Source organism: Macrobrachium rosenbergii, chromosome 53 (genome assembly GCF_040412425.1).
Source record: "Macrobrachium rosenbergii isolate ZJJX-2024 chromosome 53, ASM4041242v1, whole genome shotgun sequence".
Lineage (NCBI taxonomy): Eukaryota > Metazoa > Arthropoda > Malacostraca > Decapoda > Palaemonidae > Macrobrachium > Macrobrachium rosenbergii.
Window position 1 is genome coordinate 16,203,761 of NC_089793.1, and position 26,203 is coordinate 16,229,963.

At 36.6% G+C, this 26,203-nt stretch overlaps 1 protein-coding gene and 2 long non-coding RNA genes across 6 annotated transcripts in view; 2 read left to right on the top strand and 1 right to left on the bottom strand.

The window, feature by feature from the left end:
* The window catches only part of LOC136834318 (uncharacterized), a 453,859-nt gene extending 452,404 nt beyond the window's left edge, over positions 1-1,455 (top strand). For all 4 annotated transcript variants that reach the window (XR_010851739.1, XR_010851736.1, XR_010851737.1 and 1 more), the window contains one exon: positions 1,265-1,455. This is a non-coding gene — a long non-coding RNA (uncharacterized lncRNA). The remainder of the gene's footprint in view (positions 1-1,264) is intronic.
* On the bottom strand, positions 1,453-18,408 carry LOC136834317 (uncharacterized). The gene is made up of 3 exons (XR_010851735.1): positions 18,290-18,408; positions 14,598-14,823; positions 1,453-4,278 (listed from the first exon to the last, which is right to left on the bottom strand). It is a non-coding gene; the product is annotated as an uncharacterized lncRNA (long non-coding RNA).
* On the top strand, positions 18,372-26,196 carry Atox1 (Antioxidant 1 copper chaperone). The gene is made up of 3 exons (XM_067096800.1): positions 18,372-18,581; positions 23,976-24,051; positions 25,273-26,196. Exons 1-3 carry the CDS (start codon positions 18,570-18,572, stop codon positions 25,407-25,409), a joined length of 225 nt encoding a protein of 74 aa, XP_066952901.1. The 5' UTR covers positions 18,372-18,569; the 3' UTR covers positions 25,410-26,196.
* The last annotated feature ends 7 nt before the right edge of the window (positions 26,197-26,203 follow it).

The window sequence follows — 26,203 nt, forward strand, 5'->3', positions numbered from 1 at the left end:
GACAAGAAGGGATGTTTTCACTGTGGTATGATCAGTGGCTGTTAAGCTCATGGTCTGTAAAGACAGAACAGAACAGTAACAGCTTTTATGTGTTGAGATTAAAGGACTAACCTAACTGTCTTCCTGGATAGAACATTTCTTCAAAAAGCAGGGAAGAGAAGTACTAGTACGCTAAGAACTATTCTGGCACTGAAGAAACACTCAATCTGGCCAGGAGCAACACTGATGGCAGACACACAGTGGGGGGAGGTATGTCCTGGGAAGACATGGTTGTGACCTACAGACAAGACCAAAACACTACAACATTCCAAGTAATTGTGTAGTCGAAAGAAAAACCTCAGCTTGTTCAGAGAGAAAACACTTCAGAGCAAACAGAAAAAGATGTAGAATGAGGATGTTCAATAAAACGAGGCTGAGAAGGCGTTTAAAAATAAAATGGTTAGCAGGCAAGAGACAGGCCTGCCTCCTTGGGTGCGTAATAGAAAAAAGATGTAACAGAATGAAAGAACAAACACCAAGGCTAAGACCAGTCTGCATTATATCAAAAAGGCAAAACCAAGTTAGAGAGGGAATTAAAGAGAAAGCCTACGACAAGTTTAAAACAACCATGTAGCATAACTGTAGGAACTACGCGGCAAGAAGAATGAAAATAGCAAAATGCAACAGAATAGAACTTGTCGCATTATTTCAAAAGGCAAAATATCTCAAAACAAAACGAATAAAGAATTGAAGTCGAATGGCAGGCAGGAAAAGAGAGACGTGTGTTTCAGACACTGCCAAAAAATAAAATGAATGCTTACCAACTGGATGGAGGTGATTCCTCCCCTTCCATCAGTAGCCAACTACCAATATCCACCTTGCTTTAAGTTAAATGGCCAGCTCCAGCTTACTCTGAAAGTAAATCCCCTACATAAAGACCGAGGGTATACATGTAGGAACAAATAACATTTTAAGAAACCTGAATTGAATATTTGAAATAATCAAATTATATCACATGGAGGTTATAGAGAATTTTAAGACTGAAAAAAAAAAATAGTTAATAGCTTGAAAACTAAATAATAAAAGTAAAGAAAAACTTGCCTTATAGAAAGCGGCCATCTTGGTGGCATCAAAATCTTCTTGGTAAGTTAGGCAGTGTCCTGGATTTGATGAAATTGCGTAACTTCTTTTTCATTTTTTATTATCTTGGAATGATTCACAAAAGACACCATTACTTTTTGCAACATACATTACATACAAGATTAATTTCTATTTTATTTTTCAGAAAGCAGTAAGGTCTTTGTTTCGACCAGTTTTTCTCGCCTTTGAATCGTCTATCACAAGTGACTGCAATGGCACTTGACAATGACCAAGATTGACATATGAGAAAGGCCTTCTAGTCTCATCCCCCCCAAAAAAATTTTTTTACACAGTCTTAATGTACAATAATACAAGGATATAAAAACCATCAAATAACCAGACACTTTCATTTTGTTCCATAATTCTAAAGTTTTTTTTTTTTTTTCTTTTGAGCCAGTATTGTAATGCCAAGAGTAGGGAATCCTAAGCAAGAGGTTATCAACACATTCAAAGACCCATTTTCTAAGCTGATTGCCAAGATAGAAATAGACATTTCATGTTCCGTTTACAGGATATTGAGCGAGTTACCAGAATGCTTATTGTCATAAATTTGTTAAAGGTTTGATTCAGTTCCGGTGCACTGTCAAATCAATTTTTTATTTTACTAGTGTATACCAATTAGAATGGTCAAGAAAAGTATTAGAGATGGCTTTATTCAGAGCAGAATTTAAAGGTTAGGTACTGTTGTGGTTAGGGAGACACAAAGGCATGGATGACAGTCAGAACCACTTCTAAAGGCAGATGCATCAAACTATCAAAATTAGAGGGGAAAAAAAAAAAGGCTATATAAAAAGGTGTAGAGAAGAACAATGTATCCTTGACAAGGCAAACGGAGATTTAAAAGTAGGGCTAAGGGAACAAGGAAGTAGAGTAGTAGACCTAAAACATTGGACACAAGAACCAACAGGTAAGCAGATTCTGGTTAATTGATATTTTGGCTACTTGCACCAAAAAAAGGACAATACTGTGTAGGCTGTGACAACACTTGCCAATGTGAACAATGCTAGGCCCAGAGAATCAAACGCTGAGTGATATATGTTAATAGTAGTACTACATTCATTGCTTGAATGCAAACACAGGCCTAAACAAGACCCATATGCAAAATTATTTGAAATCATTTAATATTACTGGAAAAGGAAAAGGTTGCTACTGGTTTCACAGGAGTGCTGTGATGAAGTAATAGAGAAGGAAGACAGAGACAAGAGTGACAGTAATAACAAGAACCTAAGCGCATGTAGAATGTATGAGAGGACATAGGGGAAAAACAGGTAACAAGTCAGGACAAAAATGCTAAGAAAAAGGAGACAGAAGAAAAATCCATGATTATCAAGATGCTGGAAAGTTGTGGTAGTAGATGGAATAAAAAGCACAGAGAGAATAAAAAAGGAAAGAAATCACTGGAAGATAAACTACAATTATTAAGAGAAGAAAGCAGATCATACATAAAGAGATTAGAGGAGGTAACAGTAAAAATAGCTGGTGGCAAGAGGACACTAAATAACCAATGGAGATTCATAGTAGACATGAAAACCCTAAATTACAACCTAGTGGGTAATGCTGAAAGCAAAACCATGCAAAGGCCAAATACAGTAGTAATGAGCCTAATTAGAAGTAGACCTAACCATACAGAAGGGGAAATACTAAGTAACTTATCCCTTAACCAAAGTCAAGATCAGCAGAAGAATGTACAAAGTTGGGGAATTCATCGTAAATTGGGAGCCTAATGTTAAAGATAAGACAACAAGAGCCGTGTGATGTTGCACTGAAGGTAAGTTTCGTGAGTACCTGAGTACTGTACCTGCATGTGAGAAAAAGCAACATCTACACAAGAACTCGAAATGTTCATGACAGAGTCCTGGAAAGATCTTAGAACAGAACAGAATGTAAGTTTTTCAAAGTAGAGTGTTGCAAATATGGCAGATACTGTAGACAGTCACAGGATCAGATACCGGAATAGGACTATACACATGGTATGGAAAGGTATACAGAAATGAGACACAACATGCAATAGGATAAACTAAGGGGGCAGATATCCAACTGTATAGAGAAAATGAAGACCAACATTTAAGTTGATGGGCCAGCACAAAAGAGAGAGAGCAGAGATGAAGACCACTGCTGTAGTTTCTACAAAAATAAGGAACAGTGTCCATTTAATGAGACAGGCTGCCGCATCAGGTATTTCAGGACCGACACAAAACAGAGATAGAAATGGCAATGTGAAGAAAATACAATGAGAAATGGGATAGATTTTTTAAAGCAGTTTCTACAAAAAATAAGGAACAGTGTCCATTTAATGAGACAGGCTGCCGCATCAGGTATTTCAGGACCGACACAAAACAGAGATAGAAATGGCAATGTGAAGAAAATACAGTGAGAAATGGGATAGATTTTTTAAAGCAGTTCCTACAAAAAATAAGGAACAGTGTCCATTTAATTTCCTACAAAAAATAACAGTGTCCATTTAATGAGACAGGCTGCCACTTCTGGAATTTCAGGACAGACAAAACAGGGATAGAAATGGCTATGTAAAGAAAACACTAGAAGAAAATACAAAGAAATGAAATTGATTTTTCGAGAAAGTGAATGGAGGAAATAAGGAATAAATAAGCAGAGGTGCCAAACGCTATGATAAGGGCAAAAGCTGTAAGAAACCCAAATACTTGAATGAACTAGACAAAATGAAGTATGGGACCCTCCGAGGAATGTATGACCCACCATAGGGCACACTGTATTGGGGAATTATAAGAGAATCAGGGCATATGGCCCGTAGCCTACAGAATAGAGTATAAAAAATTATGCCCTTTGGACAGTGCTCGACAAAGAGATTACTGCAACCATACGTAATAAATACAACGTGGAGATTCACAGAATAAGACATGACACAAAACCGTTACGAAAGAAAAGATGAATACTGTAGTATGGAAGAGACTGAAAAACTCTTGACAGAAAAGAGGCAAGACAAAAGAAGCTCAGGTTCACAGAAGGCTTCACTAAAAATTAGTGCATATGGAACTTAGCAGCAAAGGATCCTTCCATGATACTGTAATGAAGGCCAGCTTGAATATGTTAGACTTGAAAGCCAACTTCCAGGGGAAAACACAAGGGCGAAGCTTGTAACCTCTGCTGAGAGTAGGACAATAACACCAAGCATTTACTCTCCTGCAAGAAATTTCAGAAAATTAACGATTGGGACATAACTTGAAATCTAACAGAATATTAGGGAATACATATGACTAGCCTTGAGAGTTAAGAATTACGTTAACCTGGGAAGTGCTGGTTGCCAAAGTCGATAAAATAGCAACAGTACCTCAGTAACAGAAAAAGTAACGAGGCGAGTAAAAAAAAATTACTGTTAATATTCTGTGAAAAATAAGCTTAGGCGAAATTTTTTTGGAGGAAAAAAAAAAAAAAAAAAAATTTATGAAAAATACTGTTAATTTTTTGTAAAATAAAAACAATTCTATGAAAAATAAGCTTAGTAACATCACCGAAATTTTTTTTAAGGGGGAAAAAAGTAAAATAAAAATTACTGTTAATATTCTATGAAAAATAAGCTTAGTAACATCACCGGAATTTTTTTTAAAGGGAATCAGTGATCATTAAATATACTTGCTAATAATTTTTCAGTGTTTATTACAGAAAATGGTAATATTAAAAAAAAAACACTCAAATTAGTGAAATCCTAAAAAAAGTAAAGCTATAAGACAACAACAAAAATTTACAAAAGACACACAGTAAATAATGTAACTCAGGAAGTCAGTGTCCTTTGGAAAAAGGGACCAACAATACAAAAGAGAAAAGCCAGTAAAACTGTTTAAAGTTAAATAGCTCTGCACCTAACATGAATAGTAGTGTGCCTCAAGTGTTTGCCAAGTGAGCACTTAAGAAACAGGATACTTCCTTTTTGCTTATCCAGATATATTACCAGTTTCTGTCACTGCTGAAGAATTATCTGTTTCTCTGATGATATAAGACAAGAGTCCAAGGGGGTTGGGCTAAGAGCATTGGCTTACATTCACTCGTGTGGTGGTGATTTGTACTTTGGCAAAGACCTAGTTAACTTTTAGTGTACCCATCGAGTTTACCACTATAATTTTGTTCCAAATTCTACAAGCTATAAAGTTCTGACAATCTGCTTTTAGTGTTCCTTGAGATTTGGAAAATACATGAATATCCCCTGTGTCCTGGAGAAAGTGGGTTTTTTTTTTCACCTAAATAGAAAACTAGGAACATTAAGCAGAGCATTAACTACAATAAATGTATCCCTGTGCATAACAGCCATTTCATAGACTGCACTTATTGGATTTCTTGAAGAATAAAGTACAATTTATTTATAATTACTACTAGCTAAAGCTGACTTATCCTTATTTTCAGTTACATGAAAAACACTTCATTTTTTTCAATAAGTTTGTTCAAATAGCTATCTAGTTTGGGATTAGAATTAGAATATAGAATTTAGGCCAAAGGCCAAATACGCTGGGGCCTATGAGGTCATTCAGTGCTGAATGGGAAACTGACAAGACGGTTTGACTGGTGTAACAAGAGGAAAACCTCACAGTTGCACTGTGAAACAATTGTTGGCGTGGAAAGTCAGATGGAAGAAAGAATATGAACAGAGGTAGTACAGTAAAAGGAATGAAATACGTTGCAGCTAGGGTCCAAAGGGAAGCTGCAAAGACCCTTAAGTAAAGCCTACAGTGCACTACCTGAGGTGCACTGATGTGAGATTGGCATCTATTCAACATTTGTGATTGCACACTTGATTAGCTTTGATGAAGAGATGAGGAAGATGTTAATATGTGACAGATCTTTCTGCTTAAAGGTCTAAATATAGAAGATAATTAGTTATAAAGTCTCTGTATCCTATAACTTGGCCCCTTTTATATAAGTGGCACAGATAGGACCACAATCTGGTAAGCTAAAATCAAAGAGAACTTCAATGTTTTCTAAATCATTTATTTTTCTATAAAAGTTATGCTAACAAAAATATTCTCTCAATAATTTTCCTAACTGACAATTTCTTCAGGAAGTAGATGTTCCTGTAAAAACTATTCTAAAGAGCTACACTTACAAACACCATCCTTTGGTTTTTTTGTCATTCATTCCCAGTTCCCTTTCTGAAACTCAATTATGCCATTTTAAGGCTTCAGTAACATCAACATGAATAACTCTGCACTTTACATCCCTCCTAACAAACATTTTTGTGCTAACTTTACCATGAAAGAGAGAGAGAGAGAAAGAGATAAAAATACCTGTAATAACATTTCTTCTACTTGAAGTCACTATGCTCTTGAATATTTCTTGAAAATTTCTATCACTGACAGATAAAATAGCTTGAAAAAGTTACAGCCTATAAATTCCAGCTTCATGTTCATCGCATACCAGCCTCATTTTCAATTCTTATCAATAAAGTCATTCCAACCAAAATCTAGTCCAACCCTCCCAACATATCTGAGAGCTCTAGTACGATAGTTGATACCATTGCCAGATACAATTGCTTGAAAACCTCTAACTCCTATTCTTAAAAAATGGACAATAAGAATATCTAAACAACAAAATGATCAAGATTCATCAATCTACATTTGATGGCTTCCATACCTGTAAATTACTGTACCTTCTATTGCTCAAGCAAATGTTTAGTGGAGTATGGCAAACCATACAACTGAATGACCCAATTCAATAATACATATAGTATTTCAAGATTTATTTCTAAAAATTCAGCCATACCAAAATGAAAGGATCAATTGGATGTGTAACTTGTCATTCATTTTCATAAGAAATAATGGTCACAGTTAAAGGCTACCAGTCTGCCTCCATTGAGACTTCAACATTTTTTACCATTCAGTTTTTCTCGCCTATCCATAAACCTGGCACTAAACTTCCTACATTCCTCTTTTGCCCATGGGTAATGAATCTGGACAAATATGCTATACCAGGTACTGTAATATCAAAAGTACAGATAAATATTCAAGAGAAAATCTCGATACACTAACTTCCAAATACCAAAATCAAATAAACAAATCTGAACAATGAAACAAGACTTTACTAAAACTACTGCAAGCAAATAACAAATAACTAATTTTAACTCACTCTGGAAATGATTTACCCTCATACAAAAGGGAGATACTGTACTCATATTATTTTGGAAATAAAGCAATCACCTAATGAATGCTAAGAATTAGTCAGTGATTTCTTACTACCAGTTCAATCAAATTAAGACAATGTTAACCTACTGACTTATATTTTGAAACCACTTAGTTCTGGATAGGAATCTTGGCCAGATCTGTTACAAATCTGCTGCTGGAATAAAACAAGATCAGCTTAGAGCTGATGAAATTTGATGGGTGAGGAAGCATGCAACCCAACTTAAAACCTTTAATGTGAGTCAGAGCAGTCATATTTGATTCCACAGAGTTCATAAACTGAGGATCATTAGGACAAGACAGTAGAGGAAAAATAGAATCTGGAAATGTGAAAAAGCTCCATCTACTTCTCAGCAAATTCATAAATCCTAGTGATGTTAGATTTAAGAGGTTTTACTCTCATGTACAGAACCTGCAAGAGCCTCGAGTCCAAGGGGATAGAGGGATTTTCTGATATTCTGACAGTTTCACAGACCATAATGTGAGACTGAGACAGCACTTTGCTTAAATTAGAACACCTGAAATAAACTGTCTTCTTATGTCTAAGCAATGTCAGTTCCAAGGTTCCAAAGAAATTAAAGCTTCAAAGCAGTTTTCTAAAATCTTAATAAAAGGATACCTTACAAAGAAATTAAACTAATTTGCAATCGCTTATAAAATTGTTACTAGTTTATTAAAATACAGTAAATCTAAACTAGTATTATACAGTATATCACAGGGTATGCTTCAATTTCTATGACTAGCCTTCAATTTCAGCCCAACAATCTTCATGCCAATAGATACTAGGAGACGTTTCATTTGCAAGTCAGCTCTCAGTATGAAATAAATCGCAGTCATTCAGTATATACTGATTACATAATGGCAAAGGAACTTCCAGTATTTTCCCAAATATTCTTAAGATTTGGATAATTAGCCTTAACTTTAACTTGCTACTTTTGTTTTTTAATGACTTTACAATCAGACCTTAAAATTATTTCATACCAGGCATACCAGTACTGTATACTGTTTGGTTGTTGAAATTTTGTCCAGACATCAATATTATAGAGAAAAAATGTGGCAATCTATTACCTCAAAGTTGAAAAACTTCAATAGTAATGAAAACAAATTAAACTTTAAGAATTGTTTAATAAACTTCTATCTTTGTAATGAGACAACTACCCTGAATCTCAAAAAGCTTTCAGTAAAAATTTAGTCCTGACTTTTACCACTCATCCAGGAAAACTCCCCTAATATTCCAATCAATATCAGAAATAATCAAGTAATAAAGCAGTCCTGACGTACAAGAAACTAGAAAGTTGCCATGAAAACTTACCTGTAACATTGTATTCCTAACAATTACTAGAAAATTTAAGCATTATTAGGTACTGGGTAAATTTAGTTAGCTCTTACAGGGCTGGCCAAAAGGATTTTTATTAAAGATAACGTTTAGATTTTATTTATTAAATTACAGCTCTTTAAAATTTTTTAACTGTTACTTGAAAACAAAGAATGGCAAAAAAATTGTGACTAATTTGTTTAAAAACTTGACACTTTGCTGTTAATTATTCAGTATTTGGGAAATTCACACAAAGGTCAAACAAAAGTGACAAATTCCAAGACAAATAAAAATTACTCATCTCTGTCCTTTAGATATGATGACTTCCATATTCAAACACTGGGCTTTGTTTAAATTTGTTGCTATCACGTTAACTGTTCTTTACACTCGGCCATTTACTGATCATTACAACACAATACCTGGCCAAAAAGACCAAATAGAAGAGAATTCTTTAATATTAGTTTGGTCACCGTGGAGCTCTGGTAGACCATGGAAGGTAACTCCTTGAGGACGAAACAAGCAACTGCTAAAAATAGGTTTTTCCTACATCAAAGCCTGTTTTAGTGATGTTACATACTGTAATTACTAAGAGGAACATTTACATGTACTCTTGTCAGCTTCATTTTCTTTAATCCAACCTTTCTACAGTTTTACCATCCTAAAAATTTTAATCTGTGAAGTGAAAATTTCATTAGTTGTGCAAGGGCATTTCTTGGATAATTTTCAATGGATTCATGCTGAACTTCTGGTTCCAGTGCCTCATGAGAAAGCAAAGAATTGGCCTCATTCTCAGCCTAGCACCCAGAACCAACTTCACTAGTGATGCCATATGCCCTGACGGGAACAACCATTTCTTGGCTGGCAAGGTTGTGAAGGATAGAAATTCTTCTAGAATTAAAAGAAAGTTGTCAGCATTTCCCCTTCAGAGAAACCAAGAAATTCTTGGTGTCCACAAGCATTCCCAGGTAACCAAGGTTCTGAGTTGGTATTAGATTGGAATTTGAAACATTTATCAGTATTCCCAACTTTTAAAAGGATACCTTGCCCTCAGGCTCCCCTTTATACTGAATGCTAGAATCAGCCAATCATCCATGTAGAGAAGCATCCAAATGCCTAACATGTGAGAGAACTTGCCCAACTGCGTTAGGACTCTTGTAAAACTTGAGGAGCTGAGCTGGGACAAAAGTATATCACCAAATACTGGTGCAGCTTGCCCTGAAAAACAAATTGCAAATATTTCCTTGAAATTGGGTGAATTGGTACATGGAAGAAGCATCCACCATGTCCACTGATACCATTCAATTCAAGACTATTTTCACAGCTCCTTTTAACCCAAGAGAGTCTATTTCCTCTTGCAAGATCTGGAACTTCTCGTTGTGACAATAAGAAGGAAGCTCCAGAGGAGAACTGGCTGGAGGTGGCTAGGAAGAAAGGGGATGCTGTATCCCCCTACAGTACCCCTACCACCCAAGGATGTGCCTCCAGATCCTGCCAAGCTGAATAAGAGGGGTTCAACCTCCCTCCTACTGGGGACTGGGGGCTTAATGCATCATATCTGGAGCAGGATTTCTTGGACGCTTATTGTCCTTCCTGAAAGGACAAAAGGACCCCAATGACTTGCCAATTTGCCTGGGGGAACCTTGAAACTTGCATTAACTGCAGAAGTGGCTGCTGCCTTGGTTATATATAAGTGTTTGAGAGCAATGCAACAAAGATCTGGTTTCCACTTCTCAACCTCTTGAACTATCGTACCTCATGCTGAGGCATCCAGTAAAGAATGCAAGGGGTGATGTGCGATAACGTCAACCTTCTTTGTCAAAGAAACTGAGGAAGCCAATATGAACACAATTCTTCCCTACGCTTGACAACCACCTTAGTAAAGGCATGCACGTACTCCCCAAGGGAGTCTGAAACTGCTCTACCTAAGCAGCCAAAAAATTTGCAGAAGAGCAGAAACAATCTCACTTGCTATTCGTCTATTGCTGCTATAGCCATTTCCAATAAAGGGTTACTGCCTAGCATCATAGCATCGCTCTCCTCTTTCTCATGAAGAGGGGAAGAAAAGGGGAAGAACTTTTAGAAGTAACTTTCTGATGGAGCAATTTTGCCACTCAATCAAATCTGTTCAGTGCCAACTTAGCCTGTTTTGGAGATGGAAGGGGTTATGCCTTAGGTTCCACTGGGCCTAGATATCCTAAGGGACCTGGCATCCTGAACAACTGGTTCCTCAAAGAAAGCAGGAAATTTGTAAGCACAAACCTTAATCAGTCTCTGAGCAAATGATGATACTAGCTACTCTTCATCAGCAGCAAGCAAATTTGCAAGCTGCAGGCTCACTGAGGGAAATCCTTGGGAAGCAGGGGTGACAGCAGCAGGACCCCTTGCTCTCTGAAATAAAAGGAGTCCCTACTCCTCTAAAAATGAACTACATGGAAGCAAAAAAACCTGTTTCATACTAGAGGAATGGTTGGCTCCACTTTGTGCCATGGCACCTGGCACCAAAGAATCATCTGCACAGGAAACAAAGCCTTCCTGACTATTCACACCATCCTGCACTGGCATCAAGGTAGCAGGAGGTAAAACCGAAAATCCCGAAGGAGCCGACCTCAAAAAACTTCGCTACCGAGACGGTAGCAATCAAAGATCTGCTTGACTAACAGGTGAATGCACCGAACCTCGGTGCTAAGGCACATGAACACATGGTTTGCCATTTATATTCTGTGTCTAGGCCTACTTTTGATGTTACACTACTGTATTTGCCTTTTGTATAGCATAAACATTTTGTTTCAACTAAAATTCTGTTAAATCCAAAAAGTACACCCTAAGAGGTAACAAAATTTTAGCAGGCTAAACTGACTGATTGATTTACTGATTTATGAAAGTTTACTCTGATTCACACCTAAGTAATAGCTGCATTTGGTTTTGGCATTACCAATGCCCAATTAGGACTCTACAATGACCTCTTACTGAACTAATCACGCAGACCTAATTGCATCTCACACAATAGCATACAATAAATTGCATTTCAACTTTATGTTACTGCCTAAGCTACTATGTGTACAGCTAGGCTGTGGCAAATAAATAAATATTCAACCTCACCTAAAAATACCTACATCCCCATTAAAGCCTGCCTACCATTAGGCTATCCATGAATAATTACAAACAAGATGTAGGGACAACTTAAATTTGGTTACCTTCTGGCCATGCTTAAAACAAGTCAACTGTTACCAACTAATTTTCACAATGACCAAGATAACAATATGTCAAGACTAACATTCACCACACTTACTGTAAAACCATTCACAAGAGGTCCGTAAAAGCTACAGTGCTGTATACATTACATTCCCTTACTATTCAAACCAATTTCATAATAATCAAGCTGTTTCAAGTTTGCTGGAATTATTTGAAACTGTGCTGTACTTTGATAGTATGGTGGAATGCACGAAGAACCTCCACGGTACCAAAGTCTAATCCTGTGATTTTTGCTCAGCAAAGCACCACTGGCTATTGTGGTACCGTCTTTGCCACATATGCAGTTAGACCGTTCATGTGATGTTCACACACTTTTTTTCAAGGATTTTTGGTAGTGCAGATCAATTCTTATGAGGTGCTCCTCAACTGAAGGTTCATTGATTGCTGTGAGCTACACTTAGAAAATGTAGTTTTCAAGTTATCACAATGTTCACCTGAGGAAGTGTAGTTTTAAAGACATGAAAGTGTTCATCAAAAATTATTATAGTGTAAATAATAATAAAATGTATATTTTGATAGAGGTAGAACTGTAGAGTGCAATAGCATTTGCTACACTGTAGGATGTGGGTCAAGTTTGATTGTAAGTCAGAAGTTAATCAAATGCTTGCTCACCTTATTTCATTCTCTGCCTAACTTATGAAGCCTTCATTAATAATCTACCATACAGAAAATCTACACAAGTAAATGTACCCTAGCCTATATATGAAAATCTATACAAAACCCAAACACCTTGTGAAACCTTTTGTCTTTTACATAAAAAGCCCTCCATAATTCCCAAATGCTAACTCAAAACAAGGCCCATCACTGATATTCAACGGTTGACAAAAGCAAACATTTTCCAATTCAAAAACCTAGCCTTGGCCTACCTTTGATCATACAACCTATGCCCCAACACTGGCATATTCGATGAAATTGAAATGGGCTACTCACCATCTAGGTCTACAGGAACATTTAACTGTACAGCATCATGAAAAAATTATGCAAATGACTTGGGCCTACAAGTTTCAATGTCGATTTCTTTTCATTAAAAAAAATACACTTAAGCCTATAATAACTGTACGTTTTGCTAAATTATATTCTTGCACTTATAACTGACAAATTTAGCTGATTTTGGAATTAGTCTATTAGCCTAACACCAACGTATTTATGCATACTTTAAACCATAAAATACACATTTCCAACAGTTACTTTGGTATCAGGTTAGGCTAAAGGGCTACTAAATTTTACAATGAAATGCCAGCTCTTACAAATAATCCTCCATAACGTCATGTTTGCGAACATTCAAAATTCAAATTAAACTCATTCGAAAAATTACCAAAAAAAAAAAGTTAAATACGGCACAAGTAGGGTACTGTGCTCAACCTAACAACATAAAGGACCTCCTCATTTCAGTAGAACTAAGTATTGGTTACTTATCGAGAATTAACCATTATTTTTTGTTGCTCGACTGTAACCTGTAATTAACCTCAGAACTGATTATATTTTTGCCATTGTGCATGCGCAGTGTTATAGGGGAACTTTTGGTAAAAAGTGGGGTTTCCTACACCAAGGGGTCTGCCTGTTAGGTTAGGTTAGGTTAGGTTGCGTTAGGTCTGTATGGTTCCTTTTATAATAGATTTCCTTATCCCCTCTTGAAAATTTGGCTCCCTAATGTCTCTCGCATTCGCGGAACCGTTCAATACAGTCAGTGTGGAGCTAATACTTTGAAATACCCTCACTTCTACTAGAGACCTTATACCATGCCTTCAACAACTCCTTTTACGTAAGAGTAAAACACTTATCACGCTTCACATGAAATAAAAATTCAGCACAGGGTAATTCTAAGCCGGCTGTCCGCGGTGAGCTAGACTATGGCAATTGATGTTTTTCTATGTTATTTTACTTGCTTTACAAGAATTTAAAGTAATATTTTGTCGGCAGGCTAAAACTAAGCTGTCATTGACCTTTGAAGACTCTGGCGACTCGAATTGCCTAATGCAGGGTGGGTCTAAGCCAGCATTCGCGGCAAGGCCCCACGCCTCCATGGCTAATCGGCCAAAATTGTAACCAGTAAACACCCTAAAAATACCAACATAACGTATCCTGAGGTGTTTACTGGTTGCAATTTTGCCGTATTAGCTGGTGGAGGTGGGGGTTTCTGGAATGCCGGCAGGCCTAACCTGCGTAAGGTAATTCAAGTCGTGTAGTCTTCAAAGGTCAATCACAGTTTAGTTACAACCATGACAAAATATTACTTTAAATTCTTGTAAATAAGTAAATAACATAGAAAAACGCCAATTGCCACAGTCTAGCTCACCGCGGACAGCCGGCTTAGAATTACCCAGCACAGTATTAGTTCAAGAATCTGTTTCGTCGAATGTATCAGTACCCTGAATTGAACTGAATATCGAATGTAAGGCAAAGGCCAAGCACTGGGACCTAGGCTACGAGGCCATTCAGCGCTGAATCGCTAAGTCTAAGAGGTATGAAAGGTGTAACGAGAGGAAAACATCACGGTTGCACTATGAATCAATTGTCGGGAGAGGATGGAAAAAGAATATGAAAGTAGGTACAGTAAGGGCCGCGGCACGCTGCAAAGAACCTTAGGTATTGCCTACAGTGCACAGCATGAGGTACACTGACTGCACTATACGGTCTATACCCCTACGGGGTGTATCAGTACACGTCGGTGACATCACAGCTGTAAGATAAGCATTACTAGTATATATATTTATGAAGAACGGATTAACTATACAACCGGACGACATAATATAAAAATATCAACATACCTTCACTGCGATTAAATTTGATCCCGAAAGAGTACAAAGGAATGTTCGTAAATTTCTATGCCTGCCACTTACTTACGTATTTCACCACTCACATCCAAGATTCCAAGGAGTCGGAAAAAGTATCTTCACTTCGACATCATCCAATCAGAAGCCTTCATAACCACCTCTCGAGCACCTTTCCAGCCGCCAGCCAATCACAACACGTTTCTATACCATCAGACTCAACCTGACCAGAGTCAGATATGAGAAAGGACTATTTTTGAGAGACCGAATGAAGAATTTAATTTGTTTGTAAGACAGGACATGACGTATCTTAAACCTTTATCGGAATAAAAGTGTTAATACGTTAATCAGAAATGGTAAATGTCAAGGAGAAACACAAAAAACTTAAGTATTAAAGAATATATGTACCGTCGTAGTATAAGATGGTTGTAACACACACACACACACACACACACACACACACACACACACATACATATATATATATATATATATATATATATATATATATACATATATACATATATATATATATATATATATATATATATATATATATATATATATATATATATATATATATATATATATATATATTATATAGTTTGTAAGCGTGTAATAATAAATATTGCAAAGTGATGTTAAAAAGTTGAGATTAATATGATAAAGTAGCGATGATAATGCTGTTAACGAAAATCTGAGATAATAAAATTAATGACAATTACAAGTAGAAATGTGAATGAACAGTACTTCAAAAATATGCCTCCAAGGCATAATTGCTTCAAATAAAATATTGCAAAGGTTAACAAAACTAGGCCCCCCACAAATGAAACGTTAAAACAAGAACTAGTCAAATATGTTTTATACAAGCAACTACATTATCCTCAACTAAAACAAGTGCAAGAAATACACACGAAAGACCAAGATCTAGGAGCGTCACTACGGCTGCCGTTAAAGGTAATAGCAACACCGCTCATGGTACGGACATCGGCATAATTTCAGACGGTCCCAGGGACCTCCTTCCAAAGCACACCCATGGGTGTATGTTCTTAACGCGGTCCTCCCAGGTGGGACGTAAAGACTATCCTTCAGTATCTACTATGGGTCAAAACAACCACAACAGTGACAAGAAAGAAGGAAGAACGAAGAAATGTGGAAACGCCCAGAGCTGAGCTTCACCATCAGGTCAGTTCGTGCAATAACAAATAGATAAAGATTAGCCTGCTTTTGGTTAATTATTATAATCAGATAACTCATCCTGGTTTCCATAAAATAACCCCATTTTTTTGGTCTTAGTTACCAAAAAAAAAACAGGAAACAGCATTTAAAGACCACGATCGCCGCATTTAAAGGTCCTTCACTTGGGAGGTTGGCTGTCTGGCTTGCTGATGTTTTGATGTTTTCCTATATTGTCACCATAATTTCACTGCAACGATATCTGTTACTTATATGACACCTGCATCGAAGCATATTCAGGATTACTATGGGCTATTTATGGGAAGTTGTGCGAAACATACACTTATTTAAACTTGCTTACTTGTGATGGATTCATTTTCTCTAAGAATCAGTTTGCGTCAATTTTCGACAGCCTGACACCAACCAGACCTCCTCATATTATTGTCCAAGCCTGGCACCTTCCGCCGTTTCCCGAATTAGATAACCTATATATTTTTTTAAGGTGTGTTTGTTGCTATTTACGGCAGCAGTCCTTTCCATACGCTTTCTGCAACTATAGAACTTTGTATGGATGGCCATGCACAACTTGGTCTCTTCTTGATGCCCATTAATAAACTTTTTCTTGCCCACATTTACTCAACTCTCTCCTCTTGCAAAAGGTTTCCAGCTCATGCAGTTTCTCGCCAGCATTTCCGGTCCGTGACGCATCATTAGCAAAATTCGGCCATTCTACTTTCCAATCACGACTCATTTTCTTGTCCCAAAACTTTGTACTTACCTCTTATTTACTTACTCTGACTTCTCGCACCACTTCATCCATACAAATACTAAACAATCTTAGACGCAAAACGTCATTGTCTCATAAAAGTCCCTCTTAAGTCAAACCCCTCTTCAGTCTAGATATTCTAACAAGTACTTCAAGTCTCAAAGTATACATTTTTTTGTCATTCTCAACAATTTATCTCATATAGCATAATTCCTGAGCACATTGCACACTGTCCCTCTATCAATTTCAGAACCATGTATATCACAACTTTCTCCCCTCATCTTCAAACGTTTTACACCACGGTTTCTTATCTAACATTTGACCCACATGCATATATCGGATTATGTCAAGATTAGCAAACCCAGCATCTCCATGTCAAGAACAGCAAACCCAATGATCCCCGTGTAAAGAATGGCCAGCCTTTTCCGGTGTAACAGTCCGTATTTCCCTGTCCCAAATTCCCCCGCGGGGGAAATATGGACCAGGATATATTTCCCGCTGCGGAATTTCGTCCCAGGATAATATTCCCCCCTCTGGACCAAGATTCCCCCAACCCCACTACTGTTATAAGAGTATGGCTATGGCGGCGACGTGTAGCAACGACAGCCTCCTGCCACACAGGATAATTATCATCACGACTAAACTACCTCTTGGCGGTCATTATCTTTGCTATTTACAGTCCTTTGTTTATGTTCATACGGAAATCCCCAACGGGCTTGTACTAAACACGCCACAAAGGTGGGTACATGTAGGGGGGAGAAATGGCCTACAGGGGGAAAAATATCCTAAGTCCAAAATTCCCCCCTTGGGAAAAGTAGCCTGGGCTGTTACTCCCAGGGTGAAATCAATCCTAATTTTCCCGGGGGGAATTTCAGTCAAGGGGGAATAATTTCCTGCTACAGCGGTCCAACTCCAATTCCAGAATCCACATGTGCACTGTTTCGCCGTGTTTTGTACTAGCCACGGGGGTGGGGATCAAATGTATTTTGCCTTGTTTAGTACTAGTCCTTGGGGGATCAAATGTCAGGTGCCGAAGTGCTCATGTCTAGAACAGTGAACCCGATTATTCCTATGTAAAGAATAACGAACCCAATAATCTTCTTTGGGTATTATTTTATAAGTTGCCAATACACACTATGAAATTGTAACTTACATTTTTGAAAAGAGCTCTTCATTCTCATTATTTTGAACCCCATAAACACTATGCGCAAATGACAAATAAAAAAATTAGAAAATTTATGACTTATAAGGTAAGAATACCCCTCCCCTCCATAGCTAATACGGCAAAATTGTAACCAGTCAACACCCGTAGGTGAAGTTATATTGGTATTTTAAGGTTCTTTTAGTGCCCTATTATTTCCTAGTCATTTTTGCATGAAAAACTCAAAATGGTTTTTCGTGCAAAAATGGCTGGCTGGAGTCTTATTGGCAACTTGTAAAATTTTACCCTTCTTTGTACAGAATAACGCACCCTGCTGTGAGTGGGTTCGCTATCTTGACATGATCCCATAATCTCCCCTTGTTTAAACTTGCCGTTCTTCCCCTGTCAATTCTTCTATCATCTGGCTTATTTTCTCAATCAAATTCTCGCCTTCCACCTTCCTCACCATGATAAATAATAATTATGACCTTTTATTGCCTTGACATTTAGACAATGGAACAGTATTTTGTGTGTGTGTGAAGTCATGCACGTATGTCTTTCCTCTATCTTTTGAGTACAATAGAGTATTTGAATACGAGTGCATACCTTACAGAAAGATGTCTTCACCCAAGCGATACTGACTGATAAGACAGAAAAAACATAATGAGCCACTTATCAAACGAACAGTCTGTCTCCAAGGATCAAGAGCTTGGCGGCCGCTTGAGTTGCCAGTTTCTATTTATAAGAAGACTACGACTGCCGATTCTTCTTCTTGTTGGAAGTTGGACGTGGCATTCGGATTCGGCAATCTGTGATTCTGCTACCAGAAGTTGACGTCAGTCACCGAACCCCTCTTCGACACAAGAAAGCAATATACCTTGGCATCATGGCAGCTCAGGTAGCAAATATTTTACGTGCAAAAGCTCCCCTCATGTTCTATTGAGCGAGCGTATAATAGAGGGTATCCAAAATATGGACAGCCCAAGTTCCGTAGATCTTCTATGTTTATGGGGGTAGATCAGCGTAGCCCAGACTAATTAGTTTAAATTGTCGTATTAAACTCCAGTATTGAGTTGTTATTAAAATAAAACACCATAATTAGACTAGGCTAGGTAACAGACTTTTGTGCTAATGCCTGGGAGCCTATGCCAGCCTGGTCGTCTCTCCTGCAATAACCATTATTCCAGCTGATATTATTTTAAAAAATGGCCCATAGTTACGTATTTCCATCACGCCAGATGTTTAATACTAGCCTATAACACTTAATTTCTTGCCAAATAGATTAACCATATATTTATCAATAGCACATATTATGTTTCATTTCTGACAATTAGTGTTGTTGCAAACTACGCCACTCTTTTTTTTCCCCCAAGTGGTAAAACTTTACTGTAGTTGCGCAGTCTGATTTCCGCCAGTCGTCAACCGGAACTGGTTCCTCATACATAAATAGACAACCTTTCCTATAATGCTGGGTCCTGACCTAACCAGATCTTAACTAACCTAACTTAGGGCAACGTTCTCTGACATGGCTGGCAGGCCTTCAGCCCCCCTGGACCCCCACCAAAAAGACTGTAACCTGCCCTGGTCAACGACTGGCAGGAATCGGGCCAGGCAACCAAAGTAAAGTTTTACCCCCAACCTCTTGTATAACAATTATGGTGGGATTCAAAATGGGAAACAGTATTCTTAGGGTAGAAGAAAATAAAAAACTGGCTACCAAATAGCCTAAGCTGGAAAAATAGGGATTATGGATCATGTCAAATGTCTATATTAGTGTTAATCATAGAACATATTAGCCTACTGTATATAGAACAAATTTTCACAAGGCCAATTAATGGAATTTATCCTAACCTCTCCTTCCATAACCTAGCCTGTGGTGCTAGGTCCTTCTTGACATGGGGGAATTCCCTAGACCCTCACCTAACCAGACATATGGTTTTCAAGTTGTAGAGTAAAAATCCAGGAATTTGTCATTTCATATTATTACCTTCCCTAACATATTATGTCCTAATATAATCATATGATATCCTAGTACTGCATAATAGTCAACCCATCCTTATCTGTCATAGAGCACCTAAGGCTAATTCATAAAAATGAAATAAAGTCATTCATCCCTATCTGACATTGCAGACTAGATTAAACTAACAAGGAGTACTCCATTTTTCTCCCTCTAGTAGCTGTTGCACATAGCAAAGCACTTAGATTGCACACTTTTTTTTTTATTCCTAGTAATTGACTTCTTCAGTTAGCTAAAGGATATTGGCCTTTAAAGGAGAGGCATTTATCAGTGGAAGGAGTTACATCCATTTTGAAGAAAAGTTGTTTTACTTCATGATTTCACACATACACAGTTGATGAGACACTGATAGGCTATACTCGTGATCAATAAGATTATTGTTATAATTTGTTCACATATCACTCTTTTTGTAATTTATTTTCAGATTGTATTTAATCTGTGTTATGTTCTGTTTGTATATAATCTGTGCTATGTTCTGTCACTTTCATAATTACATTATGTACTCTGTATATATCATTAACAAATGGTGAATGCATAGGGTTAAGGACAGTGCAGGAGTGGCAAAGACTCTCAACCATGCAGGATGCTCCATCCTGTGTTAAGGAAAGTTATGATGTATCCCTGTAATGAGGCGAATAATGTTGAACGTGATGTACACTTCATGGCACTTTCAATAAAGCTTGTATTTTAGTGTGACCCCATTTCTGATTGCTCTTATGTTAAATATTTTACTTCCAAGAGAAATTTGTGCTTTATCAGATTTTGATGATTTTTGTTGTAATCAGTCAGGACTTTTAATTTTATGCTGAAAGCTCTGGTCAGTTGTTGCCATTAGCTATTTCACTCTCCTCACATAACCAGTGCTTCATCCTGAGATCCTTGTGATTGGCTGCAGCATTGCCAATAGATTCTAAAAATTGCAGTCAGCCCATAAGTTTTCTTTTAGGCTGATTTTTCATACTGTATATTTAGTATAATTTTTTTTTTTTATTACACCTTTTTTCCCTTCTAGGCTATTTCCCAAGAAAAGACACTACCCTAGGCCTAGAATAATTTTAGATTATACAGTAAATCCTGCTAACGTAGAATGTGATGCAAAATCTCATGTCTTTCTTCAGATTGCAGTCAGTATGGCATGGGACCACAATTCCTTTACTAAGTATGCATTGCTAGCCAGTTGTACTGTAGGGCAAGCATGTAGTGTTGTCAAGTAAATTCTGTAGAGTGAAGAATGTATAGTATGCAGTGGTAAACCTACCTTTACCTTTTAGATGGTGAGGTTTTACTACTCCAAATTGTCTGAGGGATATTTTAGGGCTCCATAGTTTTTGAGTTAAGGGGACAACCCCATAACTCAGGCTGTGAATTTTGGGCAAAGAATAAGTGCAAAATTTCGAAATATTCCATATGCATCATGATAAACCATTTTTCAACAAGGATACATTCTAACCTAACCAGGGGCTGGGTCCTAACTTGACCCAGAGCATGGTAAATCATATGATGATTTTTTTCATCTTAAAGATAAGGTCGCTCTTACAGCAAATGTCAAATACTGTATGCTTTTCTTTCCTCAGTGCACACACAATTACGACACCTCAGTATGCAAGGCAATGCTAAATCTTTGCATATAAACTTTAAGGTGACCTTTCCAATCTCATAAAAAATTAATAACCAGAAAATATCACAAGACAGACATGATTTCATCTTAACCTTAACAAAACTGAACTGAATGCAAATCAGAAATGAAGGGCAAATGATCACATTTTTGTATGGGTGGCCCCAAGAGGCTTGAAAGTGATATGACATCTCAGTGATTTGAAGAGGTACTTGGGTGGTCTTGCATGTGGTAGCGTAAGATTTTTTGACTCTCAAGGGCAAATGGAAGACAAATGGCAGTCTTTTAATTACAATAAAATGTGTTATGAATGAATTTATTTTTGGGTAAACAATTCATTTGCAAGAGGAATAGCTAAATTTGGTTTGACAATCGTACAAAAACCTTTTACAAATACGTACTGTATAGCCTACACATGATATTCAGTATATCCCACTGCTAATATTAATTCCATGTAATTCCTTGTGTAAACTAAACTGTATTTTACAGTTGTTTTGCCCTTCTGTTAAAAGGTTTATCTATAATATACTGTAGTATGTTGCATCTAAAAAGGTAACTTTGAAAAACCATCATAATCCTGTATAGTAATTTAGCTGTTTAATAATTTATAGGGATTTGCTTAATTATGTCAGGCACACAAAGCTGAATAAATTTACACATTTTTAACTTATCAGGTCTGATATTTTTGGAAAGGAGGTTATTTCTTAACCAGACTACCAAGCCAAAACACTTGAATCTTATAGGGTTGGCCTTTCAAAGGTTAAGAATACAGTACCACAATTCTTTTATCCCTCCCTTTAATCCAACAATATATTTGGGGACTTACGACAATGAACTCTTGCTACTGAGGTAGGGTGAAACTAGAGAGTGTGACATGGTTTGGAAATTTATGATAAGTATGTTGATGGGAGATATTTCTAAGTAGTACAGTACCTTATTTTGTTAAATTGAACTAGCTATTCTAAGGTAATTTTGTTATAGCATATAGTTGATTGCTGTAACACAAAATAATGGAAATATTTGCATTTTCCACATAACACATATTCGACTGTGCTTTATACTTTCTGAACTGTTTGGTTTCTCAGCATTAAGTAGTTTTTAGTAACTGGAATTGGCTCCAGAGAAAAAAGAACGCATAATTGCCACATTCATTTCAATAGTGAATTGTGGATAATCCCAATTCAAAAATAAATTCTCCAGCTGTAACCACCACATATACCCCTTCAAGGATTAGCAGTAGCTCATTGAACCCCCTTGAATACACCATGCCGCTCCCTTGTCTTGCATGTTTTGTGTTCATATTTCCATTACTGTATTTTATATGGTCTTACTTTATGTACAGAGAAAAATATAGTACATTTACTTTGAAGTTTCCTTCCATTTCGTTAGTTATAGCCAAATAAAAGGAAATTATGTTTATACAAAATATAACTGAACACCTGTCTATATACAAAATGTAACTGAACACCTGTCTTATGTCTTTTCCATCACTTCATGGTTTATTTTGTTCTCTGTACCATATAGCCCTTTTCATTCCAAAAGATATTGCAGAGGTCAAAAACGCTTTTAGCAGGTTGGTACAGTATTTTTTTAAGGTGTAGACTATAGACTGACATTATCAGTAGGTATGAAGTTCTTTTCCAGCAATGTTACTTTATGGTTTATTTTGTTCTCTGTACTGTACAGTATTCCCTTTTTCATTCCAAAAGACATTTCAGAGGTCACTAATTCTTTTAGGAAGCTTATAATTTTTCGAAGGTGATAGACTGACTTTATCAGTAAGTATGGAGTTCATGGCATGTGGAAATGTTTGATGACCATTTTCATTTACCACTTCTGATTTTCTAGTATTGTTCTCCTTTTGACAAGTTTGCTCCAAATGGTAATTTTCATTTTCTGTATAAGGTAATTATTATTCAAGACATTATCAGTTGATATCCAGTTTGCCAATCATTCATATGCTTTAGTTTCAATCAGGAATTTACACTGTTATAATAACACCAGCAGCCACATTCTGTAATATGGTTACATTGTCATGTTGTCAGTCACAAAAGTTCTTTCATCTTTCTTAATTGTAAATTTATGGAATGGTCTTCTTGATAGTACTGTACAGTATTTTGTTTTTTGATGCTTCCTAGTTTGAGAGATTGTGATATTGTTTGTTTGTGTTTGTGCACAAGTCTCTATCTGTTAACTCTTCTTTTCCGTTTTCGCAGGTTACAGATGGATACAGTGTTCTATTCTGCAGAAACTTGCTTTTAAGTTTATAGTTTTCTAGTCTTTTTTCAATGAATGTCTGGTCACTTTGAATTTAGAAAAAGTAAAAGGGTTTGTAATTTATGTTGGTACTGCGAACATTTTCAGTAATTTTAGTTTGATACAATAATTTTATACAGAGTTCACTCTTCCTATGCCTTGCAATTGGTACACATTTCTTTGTGGAAGGGCTCCTCACAGTGAGGGTCTCTTCTGTTATCAGATTACAGTTGATTCATTCATATCTATCAAGAAACTTTATCTACTTTGATTAGTGATTAGGCTAAATTTTAAATGAGAAGTTTGTGTCTGTGAAACATAAAAGTTCAATTTTAATACTGTAAGGAGAATTCTTACTCTCTTGTACAATAATGGTTCTTGAACTTATATATGATCTTTTTCAGGTTCATGAATTTACCATGGAAATGACATGCGAAGGTTGCTCTAATGCTGCTAGCCGTGTGTTAGGAAAATTAGGAGGTATGTTAAGAGTTCAGTTGTATTTGTATTCTGAATTATTTCTATGGGTAGATAGGTTATGCACTTGAGATTAATGTTGTGTCTATCAAGGATCAGCACGAAGTACTTTGCTGTTTATTAGAGTACTGTAATGAAAGAAGCTACAAAGCACTGAAGAAAATTTGTTTCTTGAGCACTGCTTCATGCAGATGACCTATTGCGAACAGTAGAATGAAAGGGAGAAGTGCTGGAAGTGTTTAAAAGGTGGAAGTTTGGAATGGAGAGAGGACTGAAAATCAGTGCATGCTAAACAAACCATCTGGTGGTTGTAAAGAAAGTATAATTATTAAAGTGGTTGCTGTGGAAAAGGTGTGGGTGTAAATGGTGCTTTATACTGACTGTAACAGATGGTGTTGCAAGTGCATAATGACATTAGATCTTAACAATATAACAATTTTACAGTATCACTAATTACTTCCTGTCCTTTTAGATGATTAAGATTGCCAATTGTGAAAGTCTTAAATAGCCATGTGATGACCATTACTTGTATGCTTGCTGCCATTGGTGATTGTCTTTAGTTTCTCCTCAAGAGTAACTGCCTCCCTCTTCTCACCAGTAGCAGGATACAGATAGGTATTTTATAGACATGGTGGATGCCCAAAAAGTTTAGATATAGGAGGGTATCTAAAAAAAATAGTAGCAACACAGAACATCATAGAATATTATTGCTATTGTCATCGTAAAGTCAAAATATATATAAGAGACCATCATAACCTAAGAAGCACCTGTAGGTAGGTTATGAGCAATAGTGCAGTACTGTAGTGTAATGTCAAGTTGTTTTCAAAAAGTTTGAGTTTAATGCTTGATAGGCATTAAGAGAGAGAGAGAGAGAGAGATAGAGCAGAGAGAGAGAGAGAGAGAGAGAGAGAGAGATGCTGTTGTTGGATAGTTGACTGAAAATGAGTTTGTAATCAATGGTTGGTGGTTAGCAGATCCATTCTCTTGTGTGAGATCATGGTGAACACCCATGTTTTGCAATTTAGACAAAAGGTAATATGCACCATAAATCATCAGCACCCTAGTACCTTTATAAAGGGAGGTATAGACATGCAAAACTACATTGAGTGTAACAGATAGTGCCAAAGAGATATGTAAGTTTGCAGTATCTGTATTATATATTTGAGTGCAGTATGTTCTATACTGGTAGTGTTTAATATTACCCCAAAACATTATACTTTTCAGACAAAGTTTCTGATGTCAACGTAGACTTGGCCACAAAGAAAATAACTGTAACAAGTGCAATGACATCAGAGGAGCTCACAGAAGTACTGAAGAAGACTGGAAAGGAAATCAAACACATTAGTTCCAAGAGTGTATAAGGCAGCAACATTACATTTTTTCCATGATACCCTTCATTAATATTTGCTTTTTCATATTTTCATGTAGCAGGTTTTAGGTAAAAGCCTTGCAAGCAAATTCATGATAGTGAATTTGGAGTTTCGGTTCTGAAGGAATTTAAATTGGCACACAAGCATAAATTCAAAAGATTTGCTTTTTTGGTAACTGTCGGAAGAATTGTTCATACACTTGGTGTTATGTTTAGTCAGGGCTTCATAAACAGTGATATATATAGTGTTTAGGGTTATAGTCTTTAGGATTAAAAGTATCGCATTTGACTACAGTTGATACTTACTGCAGCTTTTTCAATACTCTGTAGTAAAATTTCTTTATCCATTAGATGTTTCATGTTAATATTTTTGAATTTAAGCACAATAATAACATTCCATAACTGTTGTTAATTTTGAGCACTGTAATTTAAAATTTGAAAAAAAAAAAAAAATTATGGAGACAACCTTTGTGCAGTGCTTTCCTGCATCTTATAGAAAACATTGTAAAGCTACGTGATCCTACATTTTTTAACGGAGAGAAAAGTGATTATCTTGTTTGCTGCAGAGCAGTTTTCTTTATTGTTACTTTTGGCAAGGTTTTTGATGGTTAGTGAAAAATTAGTGTTAGTCTAATGTTTAGTGATAATAATAGCCACTAAATGTACTCAAGAATTAGCAGCTTTTCATATTTTCTTGTTGTGCATTAATATTTTTATATCCTCTCTAGTGGATTTTACAAAGCATCATGGTCTCTTGAAAATATAGAGGTGAATATTCATATTGCT

Bases quoted from the DNA above. Each gene is read 5' to 3' on its own strand.
- Atox1 (XM_067096800.1), top strand. The intron at 24,052-25,272 runs GTATGTTAAGAG...TATACTTTTCAG, and splicing joins TGTGTTAGGAAAATTAGGAG to ACAAAGTTTCTGATGTCAAC.